At 36.4% G+C, this 24,711-nt stretch overlaps 1 protein-coding gene across 1 annotated transcript in view; it reads right to left on the reverse strand.

Moving 5' to 3' along the window:
* Positions 1–24,711, reverse strand: part of LOC145691888 (uncharacterized) — a 208,238-nt gene that overhangs the window by 87,831 nt on the left and 95,696 nt on the right. The window contains exons 4-5 of the mRNA XM_081767195.1: positions 9,470–9,608; positions 7,174–7,254 (exon numbers count right to left, since the gene is read on the reverse strand). Coding sequence (XP_081623321.1) covers positions 7,174–7,254; positions 9,470–9,608 — 220 coding nt within the window. The remainder of the gene's footprint in view (positions 1–7,173; positions 7,255–9,469; positions 9,609–24,711) is intronic.

Consider the following 24,711-nt stretch of genomic DNA (forward strand, 5'->3'; position numbering starts at 1 on the left):
GCAGCGAGACTATATGAGACGTGGACCTACTGATTAACGTGGAATCCGAACCACATGAGCTCCCGCCGGGAATCGAACCCGGGTCTCCCGCGCCAAAGGCGCGCATGCTAACCGCTTAGCCACGATCATGGAAATTCGCTGGTGCATGCACAGTAGACGAACAGTGTAATTTGAAGGTGAGTTCAACAGAGATTATGTATTTCGCCGACATTATTTAATAGCTATATAGAAGAGATAGCGAAAACGAGTCAACCTAATGAAGATGGAATTTCGGTAGGAGATGAAATGATAAGGTGTATACGGTTTGGGGTTGATATAGTTGTTGTTGCAGAATCTAAAAAGAAAATTAATAAGATGTAGATAACTTGAGAAAGGCTTCTGAAGAATATGGGATGAAAATAAATGTTAGAAAGACAAAATCCATGGTGATTGAAACAAAGCGATCGGTGTCAAATATAGAAGTAGGAGCGGGAGAAAAGAACAAATGACTAGTTTTCGATATCTGAGTAGTATTATTAGTGATGATATGATATACGAACGTGAAATAAAAGCAAGGATAGAAATGGGGAAAGAAGCCTTTAGGATGAAGAAAATACTATTTTGTGGGACCTTGAATGGAGTTGAAAAAAGACTCATAAAATGTTTTGTGTACTGTATTTTACTGTATTTATAAGGCAGAATCATGGACATTATGCAAAAATGATGAGAAATAATTGAAGGCTTTCGAAATATGTGCGTGGAGAAGAATGGAGAGAAATAGCTGGGTCGAGAGGAAAACGAATGAGAGGGTGTTAGAAATGGAAGGAGAAAAATATTATTAAGAAGGGGAAGAAAAATTGGTTGGGATATTGGTTAAGAAGGAATTGTATCATGAGGGGTGTGCTAGAGGGTATGGTGGCAGGAAAGAGAGGGAAGGGATTAATTAGACTATATAGAAACAGAATTAGGCTATTGGCGATATCAAAACAGAAAAATCGTATATGAAGATGGAAAGGTTAATAGAAGATCGTGGAGCATGGCAGTTTCTCAGCCGCGGTAAGTGACCCGCTGGTAATAGTGGAATACTTCTGATATAATGATGCCGATGTCTCTAAAATGATTGTTGGCCATCAACCAACAAAGTACAATGCTTGTTCTAGTATCTTATATGTCTTTCTTTTTAACATTTTGCAACATATATCTGATCGCCATTTGTTCTAAATTTCATTTAAACGGCCTAAGGGGAGAAAGGATTCGAAGACGTGAAGAAACGGACATCTGAATCTGTCTGGACTGAATCGTGAAATGATCCTGGTGTAAAAAATATGCATGTGAAGCCTGAACTGTACTAATCTATTCACTTACCGTCAACTGTTACAAAAGCAATAAAGAGTACCATCGCTTCATGTATTTTTAGAGAACTTATTTTCAATTCAAAATTTTTCCCTTATTGTCCCTTCTGTTTCCTGGTCATCTGGAACACACAACAGTAAAATATATCCTGAAAGGGTTTCTAAGAAATAAAGGTTACGTAGGTGTCCAACATAGTGTTTCTTGCAATAAATCCTCTCTCTTAGAATAGATAGAGCGATTATCTAGACCGAATTCGTTAATGGAGTAAATTCGTTAACGAAATAACAAATAACGGCGACTTTAACTGTGGCTATTTATAGTTTCTTTCCCGTACATGTAAGCGTTTTTTTTTTTTTTTTTTTTGTAATTTTGATTTTGCAAGAATTAGCTAAAGTTGCAATCTCGTCCGAGTTTGTTGATGGAACCACTCCGTTCAAGTATTAATGGACAACGGCGACTTCAAAGGTGTCTATCTATAGCCCATATTCCATATACAGTATGTAAGCTATTTTTTTCATTTCTTGCAACAGATTAGAACGATTATTCGACGGAGGTTATTAATAGAGTAAATCTGTTAACGTGTATATATATATATATATATATATATATATATATATATATATATATATATATATATATATATGTATGTATCATTCTATTTGAAATGGGTACAAATCAAAACACGTTGAAATTGTGTAAGCACATACATTGCAAACGTAACTTAAAATTAATAATGAACTCAGTAATATTTTTATAATTTTATTTAAAAATATTGATTTCAAAATAGGTGATATGTCACCATCGTGCGTTTTAACCACTTACAGTTTTACTTGAATGATTCGAAATGACTAAAGTATTATCTTTTATTCGCCAAGTATTAGACGACTTTTTTAACGTATGAATATCAATGAATAGATGGAAATAAATTTATAAGCTAAAGCTTTTTTTATGCTTTTAAAAGTAGCATCCTTTTCTGCATCCAGTTTTTTTGTCACCTCCGTGCTAATGCATTTTAAAAAACATATATGCCCACCATATTTCTCAACTTCATTTTTGTCGTAGTCTCAGAACTTGTTAGTTTATGGAACTTTCCAAGGAAGGCGTCAGTTAAGCGAGGTAAGTTTGTTTGTGGTGATTGTTCCTTTTTATTAGTCTGAAATCGCACATGTTATAATTTGGTTCAACACAAGCTGTCAACTCCGTTCGAAATTATAAGAAAGTATTTATAGATGATAATATAATTTAGTTGAATCATAATGTTACTTTTTAAGAATTAATGCTGAAAATAAGGGTAACCAGAATCTAACCTTAGGAATATATCTTAATCGTGCCATAATGGCGGAATTTGTCACCTCCGTGCGTATGAAGTAATGTCACCTCCGTTCATTACTGTGTGCAAGGAGGAGCTGTGATTTGTAATATCTTCAAAATAGATAAAATTAATCGAAAAGTGGAAAAGCAGTATATTAGACAAGGGCATTTTGCATGAGATACCGTTATCACGACTGACCTATCTGCTTTTGCTTTGCGAACATTTTATAGATACGACATTTATTTTCACATTAAATAATGGCTGCAAAACGAAAGTACATAGATGAGTCATGATAACGGTATTTCATGCAAAATAATATTGTCTAGTACAATGAGTTTCCACTTTTTGATTAATTTTATCCATTTTGGAGATATTACACAAAATCTATAAAATTAGCGGAAGTTTAATTTCGTCACAATGAGGCCTCTTAACTAGCTATATTTTTAATGCGAACATCGTATTTCTTCGTCTTATAATAAACAATTATTAAGGATAGCATATGTTAAACAAAATACTGTACTTCATTTGAATCAAGGATCTTATAAAATAGAGGATCTGCCCTTACAACAAAATCTTAAAGCCATACGTCACAGTTTCGCCAACCCTACCCTACCTACTCCGCCCAATAGGATCGCAAGGGTTTGAGCCAACAATCATGGCGGAAACGAAAGTAGCCAATCAGACGATGGCATAAACGCGAGTAGCCAATCAGACGTGCCGATTCTTGGTTGTTTTTTGGCTTCATTGATTTAATAGGATGAAGATATATATGGGCAGATCCTCTATTTTATAAGATCCTTGATTTGAATGCTAATGTCAACAATTAAGTTCCGGACATTGGCAATCATTTATGCACATGTATTATACTAATCTTATATTATATAATACTACTGTTTTCGAAATTCGTAACAAATTTTTACTTTTCAATTGGAAAGAGATGTTCTTGTCATCTTCATTCATGTGATGTCACATCCATGCCAGTACAAAGTCTTCTTCATGATTAGCTATTATCTCCGTTCAGCTAGCTGTCACCTCCGTTGAGAGCATTTTTCAAATTTACCAATATTTCTCAAAATATTGGTTCTCGTGTTGAACCACTGTATTGATGTTAATGTAAGCCATTATGGCGAACAGAAAAACAAAGAAAATAATGATTTTGAACACTGTGAAAATTTCGTTTTTCAAACCCTCAAAAAGCCCTTTTCAAATTGAATGACCCATATATATATATATATATATATATATATATATATATATATATATATATATATAGGGGAAAGTAGTACACAGTGGATCAGAAGGCGTTATTCATTTATTTATTGCACAAATTCACCTAGCGCATGTTATTTGTTCTGTTTTCCCATTACGCACTTGCGGGTGAAATGCCAAAAACAATGGATGCTTCTCTCGTGTGATGAAGCAAGAAATCTGTTTTTCTCATGGTAAAGTAAAAATCGAGTAATAGAAGTGAATGCTGGACGCTGTGAATTATCCCCTAATTTACAATATCACGGAATGGTTATGTAAGTAAGAATGTATTTGTAATATAGCAAACTTTATTTTGTTTTTCGTCTTTAATAATTCCTTGTCGTAGGAAACTCTTTGGATTGACACCAACAAGTACACAGTGGTTCACCTCAGTGTGGTACACAATGGACTGACGTCATAATATTGACATGTCACGGAGCTTTTGCTTTCATGTTAAAGGTTACAGAGTAATAGTTTGACCACGAGGAGACACACGGGATAGGCAACGAGAAAGATATTTCGAGGAGAGAAGCAGTGCAATTAGTGACGGAGCAGGGATATTCTATTAGCAGTGTTAGTAAATTGAAGAACATTGGTTATACAACTTTGGACAGAAAACATGCTGCGAAGTGGACGTCCACAGAAGATCTTTTGTGAACGTATACTGCTGAATGAACTAAGAACCCAAGAATCAATGCTCCGCAGTTGGCGGCAGAAGCAGCCACATCAGGTGTTGATTTCGGAAAGCACTGTGCGTCATGCGTTCAACAAATAAGGTTATAATGGGCGTGTTGCTCGAAAGAAATTTGTTTCCGGGGTGAATGGGAAGAAACCGTTTCGGTTTGCAAAATCTTACGTGAACGAAGAAGTGGCTTTCTAGGAAAAAGTGATAGACGACAGCAAATTTAATGTGTTTGCTTCCGACGGTAGGCAAATGGTGCGGCGGAAGCCAAATATAGAGATAGACCTGAAAAATCTGCTTCCAATCGTCAAACATGGATGTGGGGGAGTGCTACTTTGGAGGTGCATGAGTGCTTCGGGAGTGGGGAAGCTGAATTAGCGACAGTATTGTGGGTCAGCACATGTACATTGACAGCTTGAAGAAATATCTACGTTCTAGTGCTGATCAAATTGGCCTGCAAGATCACTTTATATTTCAACAGAAAAATAATCCCAGACATACGGCACACAATACAAAGCTCTGGTTAGTATACAATGTGCCAAAGCAACTGACCACTCCTCCTCAATCACCTGGCTTCAATCCGATTGAGCATTTATGGTAATACTCGAAAAGAAACTTCGCAAGCGCAGCATTACGAGTAAATGTTCTTTGTGAACTGCACTTGAAAAGTAATGGGCTTCTATAACAGTCGAAGATACTCGACATTTGGTGCAATCGATGCCGAAGCGCCTCCTAGCTGTAATGAGAGCCAAAGAGTACTCGACAAATTGAATCATGTATAATCGCTTCTAATAGTTCAATTCTGCAATAATTCAATTCTCATTTTTATTTAGAACTTGATCATTTATTATGTATTTTGAGGAATAGTACATGTTTTGACGATAATGCTTACAATTTTATGTAGATTTGGAAATTTTCAGATGATGGATCCTTTATCATACGTTTCTATTTATTACTTTCAATACATTGTTCCTTTGATCCACTGTGTACGCATATATGATCCACTGTGTACGATGGTGGTACACAGTGAATCACTTTACAAGCATTAGACTTAACTGTAACTGTAAGATAGAGAGCAACGCTACAAATTAATAAATTACTTGCGAATGTAGTGGAGACATGTGCCCATATCCTACACTAAACAAATTCCAGTAATACTTACATTAAACGGATTTATGCTGAAAGTTTTAAAAATTGATCCACTGTGTACTACCTTCCCCTATATATATATATATATATATATATATATATATATATATATATATATATATATATATATATATATATATATATATATATATATATATATATATATATATATATATATATATATATATATATATATATATATATATATATACACTTATTCTTGAATTCTGTTTCTTGCAATGGATAGCTAGGGAAATTACAATTTTACCAGCCCTGTGGTTATCTATACTCCATTTTCCATATATAAACGCATTTTTGAATTGTTTTTTGAAACAAATAGCTAAAGCAATTACCTCGACCAACTTCGTTAACGCACCAAATCAATGAACGTAATAACACATTTCGGCGATTTTAAGGGTAGATATCTATAGGCCAATTCCATTCATGTGAAGGAATTTTTGAATTGTATTTTATGCACCAGATTACTAAAGCAATTATATTTACCGAGTTCGTTAACAAAGACAATTATTTAAGGGGTTACGAATAACGACAATCTAAACAGTGGTAATCTGTAGTCCATATCCCATACACGTAACCAAATTTTTGAATTATGTTTTCTGCATTTATAGTTAGAGCGATTATCTCGCTCGATTTCGTTCATAAAGTCAATATGTTAACATCTGAATGGTAAAAGTAACCTATTTATCCATGTTCATACAGGCAATACTATAGTTCGCGTGCTTTGCCATCTTTACCAGTTTATTGGGATTGGGACACTTGAGTTTCCTCAGAGAATCGAGATCGAGAATCTTAGACTATAAGGGGCGAGAACTCTATTTAATCATGAGAAAATTTAAATGTCCTTTTCCATCTTGAATGTTTTGAAGTTTAATTCCGAAGAATTAATTTCTAAGAGGTTTTTGTCATTATTTATTTATTTATTCACTTACAAAGTTCTTGGTAAACTCATATGACCATTTTATTGTTACAGTGAAAGTAATAAAGTACGGCTATAAACTATATGCCATAATGCACATAACTTTTAATTTACTAAAATTTGGTTGATGTAGTTTTACAACTTATGAACTTGATACCTACTTTTTAGTTTTATTTTCAAACAGATGGTTGCAATGCTGATTATAAGAAGATAATCTGTGTTCATTCGTTTATTCTAGAACAGCTTCAGTGTTCTATATAATAATGACACGCTACACTTGGTATTTGTGTGTTTACAGTGTTTCTGAAGAATTAAAAATGGATAAAATAGATTAAATGGGTGTTCCATTTAGATGGTTGTTTACTCCAACAAATTTTATCCAGTTGATTTTTTTCTTATGTGGATTTCATTTGAATTTACGTATTACCTATTTCATTTTGTATTCTATTGAAGAAAATTGTGGGGAAAATATATCAGTATTCATACTATTCTGACATAATATTTGTTTCTTACCTCACTAAGAGATCGCCTAACTGGAAGAGAAACAGGAAGACGAACTGGCTCCCAAGGAATGCGTTCTTCAGGAATCACTACCTAACAAGAAAAAATGGAATGATAATCTACTGATGTATCCATATATAAATTATAAGTCAATGTAAAGTCTCAAAGAATAACTACATTCAAAATTATTACATGAAAGTAATAATTAACCTTAAACAGTATGGGAAATATCAACTGAAAATATATTATGAAAGCTTTATTAAGAAAATATGGATAATGAAATTTGTATTATACGTAATGAATAAAATGAAATGTATATTACGTGAGGATAAAAGCATATATTTTAAGATTGAAATATTTCATTCACTTTTCAATTGTTGTCTCCTTGAAGGAGATGCATTTTTTTTTTCAAGTGAGGAGAGAAGAAAGTACAGTAGTCGTGAAAAAATATGGAATCCGAGTTTTATGGCTCCTTCATACTGATTTTTTAAAAAATATCTATCCATCTGTTCGTCAGTCCGTTCGTCTTGATATATGTATACACGTCTAGAGGGCATATCATTCAACGTATTCTGGTCTATTTTAAACTTCAGGATTTCACAAGATTCTCTATGGTGAGGGAGCGGAGGCCAATTTTCTTCTCATGACAAAATTCAAGTTAGTTTACTGAAGTATGAAAATAAATAATGAAAAATGCAATTTTCTCCAAACGGATCTTACCATACTGTTTATACTTCTATAAACAAATATTCGAACTAAGTGATCTATAACATGATATATCATTTCTAATGAAAAATCCACAACAGGTGGATTCATCTTGAGGGTGATTTTTAATTGGACAACTTTCCCGAAAACGACTAAGGCAATTTTGCTCATACTTCATAAATAAATATTTTCTTAACAGTCCTACAATATCACATATAGTAAAAGCTAGAAATGGCTGGGTGAGGATTTTTTAAAATTTCGAGGAACAGTAGATAAAAAATAATAATTGGTAATTTCGACGGATTTACACGTTTCATAACAAGTACACTCCTAAGTAGAGGTTCTTAGACTCCTTCCTTCGGTTCGCTGCTATGCACAAAAAAGCCACACTGTTTAACGTACCAAGGCTGACTTTTAAAAAATCGTTATAGAATTTTCCAACGTGCTTGAATCGATTATTCCTCCTACACCGATCTACAAATATTGTTTACTGAAGAGTCATAATCATTAACAGCGATATTCTCGAGAACGGTTCTATCTGCTACGTTTTTATGACACAAAGAAATATTTAATTAACAACTGTAAAATAGAACATAATTCACCGCATTTTACAAAATTTCAAAAACATTAATTTACTTTTGTCGACATATTTATACCGACAATTTTCTTGTAATTTAATGGTTTTAGTAATTTGGATACTTTTATGCAAAAATATTTCATTATTAAACCTAGAATATGATATTCGTAATTAGTTTCTTTCTGAAGAGCCCACAAAGAGCATTCTAATGATAGGGTGAAGTTTTCTGGGACGAAATTACCCCAAAACTCCTATTATAATATTGTTTATCCTTTATAAATAAATGTTTCAGTAATGACAGCAGTGTGACATGGCACGGAATTCAAGAAATGGAAGCTAGTAAGTTCAGTGCGGTGTCACGTTCCGTTTATTTTGTATATCAAACAACTAAATGTACACCTGATCCCTTTAGTCTAGCATTCGTGGAGAATATGAGAATTAAATTAGACAAAGCTATAGTTCTGTGGAGAGAGGCAATGAAAGTAAGAGACTAGAAGTTGTAAATACTAATAATGCATAGTGTAGATAAGTGACGACAATATAAGAGAAATACGAAAGAATTTATGAAACAGAGAAAAATATCATAGAAAATTCGACGTGGGACACATAATTCGATTGCAGTAAAGACATCAATGACAACATGTATAGGGCAAAGTGGTCGTGGTCTAATGCTTATGCTTAAGATAACTGACTACGAATTTGAATAACAATAGTTCAAATCCACTCAAAGTGTTTTATTTTTTTTTTAATTTTACGATTCCTCAAAGCCCAAACACTTTAATATTTCAGTATAACGTATCTTCGAGACGTTAAGTTAAATATTTCATTTCGCACAACTTATTTGTTACTCTAACTCCGTTAGTAACTGCTCCCCAGGAAAGTGCAAATCTCTGGTTTGACTATATAGTTATATATTTTTCATTCTTGAACATTGTAGGAGCACACTAGGAAATATCTTGTATATATACGACTGCTAGTAAACGAACTAATATTAATTAATATATTTTAAGATGTGTGTTTTAGTACCTTACTAAATCCTTCTCTAGGAGGACAACATGCCAGGCAGCGACTCTTTCTTCCAGTAGATATTGGTGATGAGCTAGGATCCAATGGTGGAGGAGAAAACGATCGAGTTTCTCGATACATTCTAACTCTCTTGAGAAAACTGAAAAAATATATTCAAAAATTAAAACAACACACGCCAACAGCTTTCCAAGTTTAAATATCTAACAAATTCTATAGCCTCAGTGTTACCATATCAAGATATATTCCTAAATTTAAGCACGATTCATGCAACTTACATACACAAACTATTTGAAAATATTTATCTTGAATACCCTCTTGCTAAGAGACGGTAGTACTCTATGCACTATAGGTACCCAAATCAGAAAATTTAGAGATGTCAGTTGGCGCGGATGAAGGCACTTTTTTCTAAATTTGGACAGCGGTATTGTCAATTTCTGACAGGGGTACATGATCTTGACCCGGTCCATGACACCTCTGATAGCCCGGGGTTTGTGTTTCTCTTGTCCTACGTTACACCTTACTACCTAACGTAAAGGTGATGGTTCAACTAAGTCCGCTAGTCCTACGTTACACCTAGCCAATAAATAAGCCCCTTGATTCGGGGAAGAGAAGGTAATGATTGAATCAAGTCACTCTTCGTATTTTAACATTGACCTTAACACTAGTATGTTGTCTTAATTTTTTAGTGGAGATAATTTCTGTATAGTCTGGTTCTTCAAATCGGTTTTGGTTCTTGACAATTACCTTGAAAAAAATATACAGTCTTAAATTTTTAAAAGAGAGTTCTTTTGGGGACTTACCAAGAAATTATCATTAGAGGTATTCTGCCATTATTAGCAAGTTACTTGCCACAACTGAGAAGCTTCCATCCTCCAAGATATTCCGCTAACCTCTTTGTCTTCACGTACAATTTTCTTCTTTTGATGTCATCCATCAATTGTAGCCTCCTTCGCATATCGCTCTCTTTCTTGCCACCACACCCTCCAGCACGTGCCTCATGATACAGTTCCTTCTTAGCAACTGTTCCAACCAGTTTCTCTTACTCTTCTCAATAATATCTAAGACTTTTTTTCTCCCCACCATTTCTAGCAAACTCTCATTCGTTTTCCTCTCGATAAAACTAATTCTTCTCCACACCTACATTTCAAAAACTTCCAATCTCTTTTTGCTTGATGTCCATGTTTCTGACCCATGCAGTACAATGCTGCACACGAAGAATTTTATCAATCTTTTTCTCAACTCTTTATTCAAGGTCCCACAAAAAAGACTTTTCTTCCTTCTAAAGGCTTCTTTCGCCCTTCCTATGTTTGGCTTTATTTCACGTTCGCACTTTATAACATTAATATTACAATACCAGCATCGAAAACTAGTCTCCTCTTCTATTTTCTCCCCTCCTATTTCTATATTTGACACTGACCGCTTCTTCCAATCACCATGGCTGTTTTCTATCTAACATTTAATTATTTTCACTCCATATTCTTCATAGCCCTTATTCAAGTTTTCTAACACTTCAAATTCCATTGCAAGTGCTATATCATCTGCAAACCATATAGGCCTATATCTAATCATTCTACATTCTACCGAAAAGTCGTCTTCATTGAGGGCTCTTTTTCACTATCGTTTCTAGATAAATGTTAAATAACGTTAGCGAGAGACAGCATCCTTGTCGAATTTTCTTCCAATTGCATTCTCCTACATCCCTTAAAATTCCGGAATGTACTTTGGTACGAGGAGATCACTCCTCAATTTTCGACAATAACCTTAAACAGGTATATTTAGTTTAATTTGAGAAGTAGAAGGCGTCCTACTTGATTTTGGGAACTGTTGTGAACATAATCTCGGATAAGTGATTTCTTTATTGATTTTGGGAACTCGGATAGTACAAAGCATTGCGTGTATGAAACTGTTGCCAGAAAATATTACAAAATAATAAAAATGTAAGTAGAAAACAAAATTAGCTCGATTGAGTATATCCTGGCAATAATACTTTCGATTAAAAACGAAATGAAATCCTTAAGTTTTACGTCCCACGCCTATGCCGGTTGGGCTAAAGGAGACGGTGATGATGAGAGATGAGTGAAATGGTGGAATGAAGAAAGTGGGAGGAAACGGGAGAACCCCGAGGAAACCCACGAGCATGGTGTTTGTCCAGCACAAAGTCCACACGGCGCGAGCTGAGATCGAATCAGGGACCCCAAGCACCGGAGGTGAACGCTTTTCTACTGAGCCACCGCGTCCCCCCTATACTTGCGATTAATTTCTGTAGCTGATTGAACGAAAAATTGACGTAATTTCAATTACAGGAACTGTATCAACGAACTGGTAGTGGACTAGAATATTGCATTTCTTGGTTTAAACCTAGTATCTAAATTGTTCAGCACATACTGGCTTCTGTAATCAAGATTTAGTTTTCAAACATAGAAACAAATAGAAAGACTCTTCTCTTGAGGTGACACTATCACTTAAGAACCTAAATATACTGTATTATAAAAAGGTATTATATTGTTTCAGCAGTCAGTAATGTACTAGCACTAACAACGTTTTTATCCCAGATCGAATCAATCTACTTTCTTATTTCTCTTTTCTTATAAAATAATAGAATGCGTATAACATTTTGAATTTAGGAACTGAAACAATGTAATCTACATATATATTATAAAATTCAAAGTGACTATGTTTGTGACTCTTAATTTTTTTAACCACCCGACCGATCTCGATCAAATTTTTTAGGTACATGCAGTTCTAGCCTGCGAGTGCCTTTAGCTATTCACTTTGACGGTAGAACTTAGGGGAGGGGACGGAGGGGGAATCGTAAAAAAATAAATAAAACTTAGTAACTCTCGAACCAAACAACCAATCTCGATCAAATTTTCAACACATATGACGTTTGAGACTGTGATGAATTTTACCATTTCACTTTGACGGAACAATGTAGGGGAGGGGAAGGAGGGGGAGATATACAAAAATCAATAAATACAAAAATAAAATGTGGCGATGTTTGTGAGTCAATAACTCTTGAACCACCGATTGATCTCGATCAAACTTTCAACCTACATAAGGTTCGGACCTGGGATGTTTTCATCATTTTACTTTGACGGCACAATGTAGGGATGGAGAAGGGGGACATATATGTAACAATAAAAATAAAAGTGACTGTCTTTGTGACTTCATCAAACTTAAACCACCCGACCGATTTTAATCAAATTATCAACATAGATAAGGATCGGACTTTGGGTGGTTTTTATCATATCCCTTTGATGGTAGAATTTAGGGGAGGATATATATATATATATATATATATATATATATATATATATATATAGGGGCAGGTAGTACACAGTGGATCAATTTTTAAAACTTTCAGCACAAATCCATTTAATGCAACTATTACTGGAATCTGTTTAGTGTAGAACATGGACACATGTCTCCACTACATTCGTAACTAATTTATTAATATGAAGCGCTGCTCTGTATTTTACAGTTACAGTTAACGCTAATGCTTGTAAAGTGATTCACTGTGTACCACCATCGTACACAGTGGATCATATATGTGTACACAGTGGATCAAAGGAACAATGTATTGAAAGTAATGAATAGAAACCGTATGATAGGGGCCCATCATCTGAAAATCTCCAAATCTACATAAAATTGTAAGCATTATTGTCAAAATCTTTATTACTCACAATACAAAATAAATTTTAAAATTCTAAATAATAGTTAGAATCGAAGTATTACAAGCATCTTAATTGCATAGTATTAATTTCAGAAATTGATTACCAAAATAAACAATACAAACGACTGTTATAAAACAAACTTTTTAGACAATTAAATTGATATCTTGTACGGAGAATCTTTGGTTTTGGATTAGTAAATTTAGTAGTTATGCACAATAGCATAATCAATTTGTTATAAAATGGAGAATTTAACTTTCTGTACTGAATTCAATTAGTCTGATTATGCAAATTATTAGTTTCACTATGACGACAAAAATATATGTCCAGCTCGACAATATCATCCTTTGAAACTTCAAAAGGTTAGCGGAGATCAATTCCATGGAACTCTACCGGCAACCTGATATGAACAGATAGTATTTTATTCTTCACAATAAGAGGTTTTGGAAGCCGTCTTACTATTCAAATATTGTGTGTGGGTGAAATATCTGGATTATTTGGGTGGACGAAACTTTCGTGTATCTTCTCACTTCTTAGAAACGAAATCTAAAAATCATTTTCTTTATTTTATCCGTTTTGCTTCAGATTGTTGCTGAATTTGGACTCCTTTTATTCACTGGCTTCTTTCTCTGTTATTACTTTCTTGGATGTCTGATCTGTTCTAGTTCATGTCCAAGTTGAAAATACGTGAAAGGCTACAGAATTTGGGATATTTCGTAGACAAGTTACGTAAATTACTAAAGAATGCCTCAACATTGTGTTTGTTGAATGACATCAATCTTGAGAGTCTAAGATTGACGCTATTCAACACATCTTCGGGATTTCGAATACTAAGATCTTTATTACGATTCACTCTAGACCTGAAATTTTGCTTTTTTTCCCACTAAGCAGGTATCGATATATTGTTGTTCTTGTCAATTTCATATGCCAAACGCCTCACGGCAACGTAGACTAAGACATCTTGTTGCACATTTTTATGTATTTCGGAAATAAATGCTCCAACTCTGAAGTGAATATTTGTCATACAGAATAATTTGACTTCATTTTAACATTGTCACCTGGTACTTTCTTATTTTTTGACACATCTGCTCAAAGTTGTGTAAGCAATGTTCTTCAATTTACCAACGCTGCTAATAGAATATCCCTGCTCCACCACTAATTGCACTGCTTCTCTCATCTAAATAAATGTCTTTCATGTTGCCTTGCGTATATTTCCTTGTGGTTAAACCATTAATCTGTAACGTGTAACATGATATTAAAAGCTCCGTGAAATGCCAATACTATGACTTGTTTCTAAACGAGTATGCCAAATACATTGACTTCTATAAACACAATGAGGTACAGAGGGATCAGTCCACTGTGTACCACACCGATGTGATCCACTGTGTACCACACCGATGTGATCCACTGTGTACTTGTTGATGTCAACCCAAACAGTTTCCCACAACAAGGAACTATTAAAGTAGAAGAACAAAATAAACAATGCTATATTACAAATACATTCTTACCTACCTTCCGTCTCCGTGATATTCTAAATTACAAGATAAATCACAGCGTCAGAGCATTCACTCCTATTACTTCATTTTTTACTTCAGCATAAGGAAAACAGATTTTTCACTTCACCACAAATGAGAAGCATCCATTGTTGTTGACATTTCGTTCATAAGTGTGTAATGTGAAAACAGAATAACTGACATGCGCTAGGTGAATTTGTGCAATAAATAAATGAATAACGCCTTCTGATCCACTGTGTACAATGATCCACTGTGTACTACCTTCCCCTATATATATATATATATATATATATATATATATATATATATATATATATATATATATATATATATATATATAACTTAATAACTCTTGAACCAACCGATTAATCTTGAAATTTTTACCATATATGAGATTGGGGCCTGAGATCCTTCATCATTTATTCATTTTACTTCGACGGTAGAACTTAGGGGAGGGGGAGGGAGAGATATATAAAAACAAATAAAACTTAATAAATCTTAATCCACCGAACTGATCTCGATCAAATTTTGAACCTAGATGAAGTTCGAATCCGAGATGGTTTTTGTCATATCACTTTGACGATGTAACTTAAGGGAGGGAGAGAGACATTTGAAAATGATCGAAAATGACCTATATTAGTGCCGAATCTATAGTTTTTGCGGTCGTTGAGATGAACAGTGACCCTTCTGATGCCGTTTAAATCCAAATTCAGCCCCGCAACTTGGGGAGGGGGAGATATATAAAAATGATCGAAATGACGGATATCAGTGTAGTATTCATAGTTTTCGGGGTCTCTGAGATGAACGATGATACTTCCGATGGGAAGGGGAGAGGGATATATATGAAAAAACACCGAAAGTTAACAATATCAAAAAGCGCTTTATGACTGACTAACGGAACATATTAACTATTTTTTCTTAATTTAACCTAGCGAAGTGGGAAATTGATGCTAATAAGGAAATAAATATTAAAGTTTTCTTTAAGTGTGAAAAGTTGTTATTGCAAACACTGTGCATGGATTGATCATTAATTCTAAACACCATTTCGTCTCTACATGTCAATCACATGTCAATCAACAGAATATAAAGATCGGGAGCCGCATTCTGTAGCCGTTTGCGTCAGCGTAACTCTAAATTTCCGTTTCAGTTTGCGATACTCGGCTTTCCAGCTGTAATTGTTAATTGTATTTTTTGTTGCATTGGCATCCTAAAATCTTGAGACATCCAATACGGAATGAGATCCCGGGGAATATAATCGATAACATATGATTAGTATATATAGTGTTCACCTTGTAGACAACTTATTTGATACGATAGAATGAAATAAAATTTACGATTTGGGCCAGCATGACTAAAAAATAGAATTTGAAATAGCCTACACTGAGAAAAAATTGTAGGTGGCGTACTTAAAAAGTTAGTTTACATGCGTAATTCCTGTAGTTTTTGGTGCACTTAACGTGCAGCAGACGTATGACTGAAAACGCGTGTTTTACAAGGTCTGTATGATAAGTAATGAGACTCGCCGCGCCGCGGCGCGCGTGTCGCTGGAGCGGGTTTGTCGGTGATGGAGGATGTAGGGGGGGGGGTCCGAGCAAAGCAACGCACCGCGCGTCAGTTGGCTCCGAGCCTTAGTGGAGCGCGGACAAGCCTTGGACAAAGCCCTTGTGAACATTCTTGTCACGTCGGAAAATCAACAAACATGGAGGGTTCCATCGAACAGCGTTATGCGATCAAATTTTGCGTTCGCCTGGGGAAAACGGCTACTCAGACGCTTTCTCTCATCACGGAGGCCTACAAAGAGGAAGCCCTATCCAAAGCCCAGGTGTTTCGTTGGCACAGTGCGTTCCGGAACGGCCGGGAAAGCGTTGAGGATCTGGAGAGGGCTGGACGCCCGACAACAGTGACTACGGACGAAACTGTGGCAAAAGTGAGGGATCTCCTGAACTCAGACCGTCGATTATCGTTGAGATTGATTGCTGATGAACTCGATATGAACCACACAACAGTGCACAAGATTGTGACGGAACAATTGGGAATGAGAAAAATCTGTGCGAAACTGGTGCCGCGAGTGTTGACTGACGAACAAAAGCAACGACGTGTTGATTGTTGTCAGGAACTGTTGAACCTCATGAACAGTGACCCTAACTTTGAAGATGACGTCATAGCAGGTGACGAGTCGTGGGTGTTCCAGTACGACCCTGAAACGAAACGTCAAAGCGCGGAGTGGCACACTCCTGCGTCCCCGCGCCCCAAGAAGGCCAGAATGTCGAAGTCAAAGGTGAAAACAATGTTGATTGTTTTTTTGACAATGTGGGGGTGGTCCACAAGGAGTTTGTACCCCAAGGACAAGCCGTCAACGCCGCCTTCTACAAACAAGTCCTTGAGAGACTGCACAGGAGCGTCAAGCGGAAAAGACCGGCGATCGCTAGCCGGTGGAAGTTGCATCACGACAATGCCCCTGCCCACACCGCCTTCTTAGTGACCTCCTTTTTGACCCGGATTGGGGTGGAAGTCCTTCCACAACCACCCTACAGCCCAGATGTGAGCCCGGCCGACTTCTTCCTCTTCCCGAAGCTGAAGCCACGCTTGAAAGGAACCCGTTTTGCAGACGTCACAGACATCCAAGCAGCCGTGACCACATTTCTAAAGGACATGCCGGCTGCTGACTTCCAGGGGGCGTTTGCAGCGTGGAAACATCGATTGCAGAAGTGCATCGACGCAAGAGGAGAGTACTTCGAAAGCTTTTAAGTCCCTGTACAGATCAGATCAATAAAACAATGTTTCCAGACCTGGTCTCATTACTTATCATACAAACCCTGTATAATACTTTCTGTATAAGTGTTCCATCTATACCTACTTTCCGTATGAAATAATGTAGGCAGTCAGGATCTCACATACAAATGGACGTATATAACATATAGCTGGTGATATACGGGAAACTGTTAGATGTCAAACATCCTGCAACGGCATGATGTAACATCTAAGGGCAGTGCCTATGTAGCATACGGATAACGTATGCTTCGTACTGATTTCTATAGTAAGGAAGAGGACACCGTATATTTGTACAATATACCGCTGTCCGGAGAACGGATTTTTCTCTGTGTATGAATGAAGAAATAAAGCACTAAGGGCTCATGTGGGGTATCGAAAACATGACGTCTGAATCTGTGCTTCGACGTGTTTCAAATGATGTGATGCAATAATTTTGTGCCGTGAAGAGTGTGAAAAATGTGATGAAGTGAATTAAGTGATGACAAATGTGTAAATTTTAAATTTATTTTTGGAGATAACTTATATTTCCATTAGTGATAAGATTAACGTGTGATTGTTTGACATTAGTGTTTATTTACTGTTGATTTTCAATTGTTTAATTTTTATTTTTTCTTTAATATTAAGACATAATTACCCAAATTTTGTTTGCATGTCTTTTACATGTTCTCTGTGTATTGGATAAAGGGCTTAGCTTTCACCTTAGACCATGGATGAGGATATCAAGTTACCCTCAACAAAAACTTCTGATCTTACTAGTTTGATTAACATGGCAGATCCAATGGAAGACATAGTACGTAGCAACTGATATACTATAGTTATATCGGAATAAATAAATAATTCTCCGACTTCGTCATGTTCACAATCACTCGTTTCATCTGTTATAATGTATACGTTTTTACGAAGTAATGACATTTTCAACTTCCTTACAAGTACATTTTTTAAACTGCGGATTATATCATTCTGAATTTGTGCGCTTGAGTAACTGCAATTCTTTGGCCCGTTAGTTATGTGTTCCTTCAAAATGGGATTATAATTGGAAATTAAATGAAGTACGCGGAAAGTAAATCAACCCCCGGTCGTATGCTTGTTTATTCTCAGCACGACTTCTCAATGGGCTTCCTCCTTTTGTAAGACAAAAAATTATGTTTATTAACCTGCCCATGGTTTTTCGATTTTGCAGTCGTGTTTGTTCTTGTTTGGAAATAAAAGTTGTTTTTTTTTACACTTACTAAGAAGTAAAAGTGAGGGGGAATGCTGACGGAGGTCGTTACCCCACTTCCAAAAATATCTAAGGCGTCACCCCACTTTCTAAAAAAAAAATACAGTGGGCAAAGATAGGCACGGACGACGGCATAACGTCAACTGTCCCCTTACTTTCCAGATCCACTTTTACGCCTGCACTCTCTCATCTAATTGGACGTCCATTGGTTTATTTTCATTGTAATTTGACCAAGAATTTAAACTTTTCTGGTGCCCTTTTAGGTCTTTCATGACTTCGAAAGCATTCTTTGCTTTACGCCAGTTTCTAAAACCTCGTGTAATGAAGGATTGATCAATTTGTCCTCTCACGTATGCATTGTTTGATGCAAAAACTCCGCAGCAAAAACAAAATGCAGAATCAACAGCTATACCATATTCCAACCATTTTTAACTTTCAAATCAAGTAGATTGAAAAGCGGAGATTAAAACACAAGCCACCTGCGACATTCATAAATAACTTCCAAATATACCGTAGTACATTGTGAAAATGTTTACTGGTCCCACTGAAAGAACACACTAATTAGTTGATTGGAAGTATGGAGGGCAAAGCGCTTGTTGGCAGCAAATATGTTAGTGTAAACATTGCTATTATTTTTATATGTATTGTTTCTCTATATTACACTAGGAAGTCGAAAATCCGAACAAATTGGGACCACAGGTAGTTCGGATTTTCAAATTATTCTGATTTTCGAAAATGACCAAGAAAATAACATTTAGGCTTAAATACACTGTACGGTATGCTCTTTTATGGATACAGTGGTTATACAGAGTAGTACTATTGTGTATATGTCCCCTTCATAATCTGCTCCACTATGTAAGGGGATTATGCCGGGATTACTACATTGTACGGTCTTATTTTGACAGGTAGCTATGGGATTAACGTTTGATTAAGGCGGAACTTTAGTTGAAAACGCGACATTTCATCATATAGTATGATGTATGTAGAATAATTACATTTTTTAATTGAACTAATGAGATTGCAATAACAGTGGATAATCATGCTTTGCAATCGATAAACCTTCCAGTGTATGACGCGCGTAAGATGTTTTCGCCGGCTCCATTATTGTCTGAGCCCGTTACAGCTTTTTTCCTTTATAGATACCGCTCGCCAGTGTTGGGTAAGTTACTTGTAAAAATGTAACGCGTTACAAGTTACTTTACTTTCTCTTAAAATGTAACGCGTTAGTAACGCGTTACTTGCCTCAAAAAAGTAACTGTTACTTTACTTCGAAAGTAACGCGTTACTAATCCGTTACTTTTAGGTCCGAAACTTTGAATATGTGAAAACAACTTTTTACTTCAATTTTCCACACTACTATTACTACCGCTATTATTATTATTATTATTATTATTATTATTATTATTATTATTATTATTATTATTATTATTATTATTATTATTATTATTATTATTATTATTATTGCTGGTTCTGAATCGATTTATGTAAATGCAAGGACAAATTTTTACTTGACATCTATATGAACATTTTAATGTAATGTAACATTGACCAAAATGCCATATTGCGTTAGGAATGGGCACAAGTGAATTCGAGCAAGTTTTATTTGAAGCTCGATTCGACTAGAAACAGACATCTTTGAGCTCGACCCGACAACTCGGCTTGACAAATTTCCTCCAACTCGACTCGAATTCGGGTCAAGTTTCGAGTCGAGTCGAGCCAAATCTGGTGTATAGTTCCGAGTACTCTCTTCAAGTATCTTACATAGACAATATAATTATTATCAATGGTACTACTACTACTACTACAACTTATTATTATTATTAACAACAACAACAACAACAGCACTGTGTATCAGAGATGTTCACCGTCGCGAGGGTGGCCCTCTCGAGGGCATCCTCACCCTCAAGTTCCCTCGCCCACAGTGACGCGAGGGCGAGGGAGCGCGAGGGCGAGGACAAGTTTTGGCCGCGAGAGCGAGGGTGCGCGAGGGCGAGGACAAGCTTCGATGGTGAGGGTGAGGGTGCGCGAGGGCGAGGACAAGTTTTGGCCGCAAGGTCGAGGGTGTTCGAGGGCGAGGACAAGCTTCGATGGCGAGGGTGAGGGTGCGCGAGGGCGAGGAAAAGCTTCAACGAAGAGGGCGAGGGTGCGTGAGGGCGAGGACAAGTTTCGGCAGCGAGGGCGATGGTGCGTGAGGGCGAGGACAAGCTTCGATGGCGAGGGTGAGGGTGCGCGAGGGCGAGGAAAAGCTTCGACGAAGAGGACGAGGGTGCGCGAGGGCGAGGACAAGTTTCGGCAGCGAGGGTGAGGATGCGCGAGGGCGAGGACAAGCTTCGATGGCGGGGGTGAGGGTGCGCGAGGGCGAGAAAAAGCTTCGACGAAGAGGGCGAGGGTGAACGAGGGTGAGGGCCAAGTGTTACTGCGGGAGCGAGGGACTCGGGATTTTCCCGTTTCCTCCCGTTTTCTCATTCCACCTATTCTTTCATCATCATTCACTTGCAATTCCATCAGTCTCCTTTAGCCATCGATGGCATAACCGTTGGATGTTAAACTAAAGATTTATTTATTTATTTATTTTTTAAGATTGGTATCTTTGAAAGCGTTTTTAATATAGTGTAAGAATATGCAGCGCACAGTCTTGAAAAGGGAGACTATTTTGGGCGTCCAGTAGGCTTCTTTCTGTGATCTGTTACCCTTCATTATCGACGTTTTTATTATTAGTTTTTTCGCTAATTAGGATATTAAAATAGAATGATTTGGTTATATATCGCAAGTTTTAAAGCTCCCTGACAACTGATATTTAGTCAGCAAAGCATAGGAAAACTTAGAAATAAAGAAGCAAAACTACCTGAAGTATTCGGCTATGGTTCATCTAATCATGGGCGTCGTAACTAGGGGCTTGGGTAGTCGCGTTCCTCCCAGATTTTCGTCATACGTATGTAAGCAAACTAAGAAAATAAAAGCATATATTCAGGGGTGTAGTCGAGAGTATACGAAGCTGTATTGCTCACTTAGTCATTTGCGCATACTTTCTGCTTCAAGGCGTGTAGTACTATATTCAAAACTAGCATATATAACCTGTGAAATTTTTAAGACTAGCGTATACTCTGTGAAAATTTTAAGACTATGGTGTACGCCGTGTGAAATTTTAGGACTTGAGCAGGAAGTTTTTGACAGTCTATTATTGCAACACAGCCCCTGCCCGCTGCAGCCCCTAGTTATTCTCCTCTACTTTCAAAACATTTTCTATATATTTTACATCCCTGGAGTAGGTGGCTCCGCATCGTGGAGGTTGTGGGGACATTATCTAAGCCTTTGGTCAAGTGACCTTACATTTGGACCTGTCAAGTGACCTTACATTTACATAGATTACTATTGAGATAAGTGGGTAAAACTGCATTCAGGTTTACACCTATAATTTCATGATTCTTAGTGTTCATCCTCCAGAAGGGGAACTTTCGAAGATGTCCTCAATTCTAACTATAGAGAAACGTTCTCACACAACAGAATAAACATAATTTCAAACCGTTCATGATCTATATTTAGAAAAAAATAGCACTCTTCTAACGTAATTTGCTGTTTTGGAAAATATAAGTTTTACTTATGAATATCTGGGAATCAGTCGATCTGTCTGTATTCTGACGTATTAGAGCTAATGTCCCTTTATAATTCATCACCGATGCCGATGCTAAATGGTACGTGAATCTATAGTTTATGGTAGGATCCGAACCACCATAATGCGTTCAAACTTCACTCAAGGGAATCGAACCTGAGACTTGCTGCAAAGCAGATATGCTTGCTAAACACTATACTAACTTCCTTTGTATATTTCAATATCATTAACTTTCAGTAATCACCGGTAATCGACCTATAACCAGAGTCGAAGTCTAAGAGGGAGTTATTGAAAATGTTTAATTATCCTAATTTTTATGTAAATATTTCACTTTAGAATATTAGCGTTTAAATACTCCTCTCCCCCATACAACCATTACACACGCTAATACTATGTAACAAGCAGTAACGACTACATATTATCAGGTGCAACATTTAATCAATCAACATATAACATATAAAGCTTATAAAATTTTAATTAGTCAGCTGGATTACATCGTATGAAAAAAGTTGAATAATTTCCACCTTATATGTTAGTTGTTTGACGTAACGTAAGCATGAAGGTAAGCTTAGATCTTTGTTCGAAATTCACATTGAAATAATATTCGCAAAGAATCTTCAGTGGGCTGAATCTCTTTCGTTCCAGGTTGGCTACAAGACTGCGATAATCGTAGGACGTAAAAATAAAGATTTTATTCCCCAGTCAGAATTTTTAAAGTATCCTATCTCTTCAAGTCAATAATTGCCTGTTTTGCATTATTACTTTTCAACCACAGAGCAAAATAATTCAGTCACTCTACTCCTGTTTTAATGATGTATGGCAGCGTGTAACAAATTGATGCGAGGTCCTGGGCAAGAAAAGTTTGTGATCGTCCTTTCAGTTTTTTATTGCTAATTACAATAAAATTTCTGGAAATCAATTAATCTACACATTTAATTATTTGTGCTAAAGAAAATAAAGGTTTGTTCTCTTACTTTCCCGTTCCACCATTTCTTTCATCATCATTCACTTGCAATGTCATCCATCACCTTTAGCAGTTACATAACTCTGGGGCGCTAAACTAAAGATTTCATCTTTTCTTTCATTACTACAATTTTAAAATTTGCACGTATTAAAGTTTGCACGACATTATTAATTGTTGAATTGGTGGATTTATAAAAGTCAGTGCTAAATCATTTTAGGCTCGATAATCTTTCCAATGCCCCTGGAGGCGCTAAGCTCTGCGCGTGCCATTTAGGGAGGAACGGTGGCTCAGCGATAGAGAAATTACCTTTGTTCGAAGGGTCGCATGTTCGATTCCCGTCCAAGTAAGTTCGTGGTGGAGGACATCGTGTTCGTGGGTTTTCTGGGGATTCTCCAGTTTCCTACCACATTCTCATTCAACTATTTCTTTCATCATTCACTTCTGTCTCCTTTAGCATTTAGCTTGCATAATCGTGGGATCTTAAACTAAAGATTTCATTTTTCATTTGCCTTTACGTATTTGTAGTGTAAGGAATCCTTGAGACAACGTTTGAAAGATATCATTTCATAATTGTGGGAATTACTGAAAAACTTTCCAACAATGATAGCTACCAAAAATGAACCAAGACCAAAGTGATACAGTGCACAAATTGGCTCCTAGGGTAGTTTCTTAAGACAAAGTTTCATATTTATGGCAATTATTGAAAAAAAAAAAAAAATTAACATTGTTAAGGTAGGACAAATGTATCTCTATTAGTGGTGAATATTAACAATATTTGAGCATCGAAATCAACCTTACAAGCACATTGACACATTTCAGTTTATATACACTTAACTTAGATTCACATTCAAATCAATGAAGTCATTCATGTTATAGGTTAGAGTGGGTATATATTTCCGAGTGATAATTCAACAATAGTGTTCTGAAGTATTTTATTTGTTTGCTGACGGAGTTTCAAAATTAAGCTCTTTAGATATTTCCCTTTGAATTTGTTCAAATTCCTCAGTTACGGTACATGCATCAGGGATGGCCAACGTGTTGACTGTCAAATTCTGACAGATAGTCCGCGGCAGTCACTCTACCGCCACTCATCAAACCTTGATTTCACCCTCACCCTCATGAGAGCCGCCCTTGTGTGGCTGAATACTTATGCTTGCATCGTAGTTCAAGGAACATTTTGAAGTAAAGGCATTGGATACTGTTGATAAATGATGTAAACGTCACTATCGACCGAGATCTCCATTGTAACAGTTGTTCCATTTTAGGTGTTCCACAGTAAGTTATACGATGATATGTTTTGTTTCCTTTCTTTAGGACGTATGTTAAGCAAGGGCGGATCCAGGACGGACTTCTGGAGGGGTGGTGGGTTGTAATACTGCTACTTAGAGCTACTTTTAAGAGCTCCAAACTCTTTGATGCGTTTTATTTGTATATATAAAATAAAGAAGTTTCCTCTTCTGGGGGGGGGAGCAATCGCCCCGATCGCTCCCCT

This window comes from Thermobia domestica, chromosome 8, assembly GCF_964235325.1.
Source record: "Thermobia domestica chromosome 8, izTheDome1.hap1.1, whole genome shotgun sequence".
In the NCBI taxonomy this organism is placed as follows: Eukaryota; Metazoa; Arthropoda; class Insecta; order Zygentoma; family Lepismatidae; genus Thermobia; species Thermobia domestica.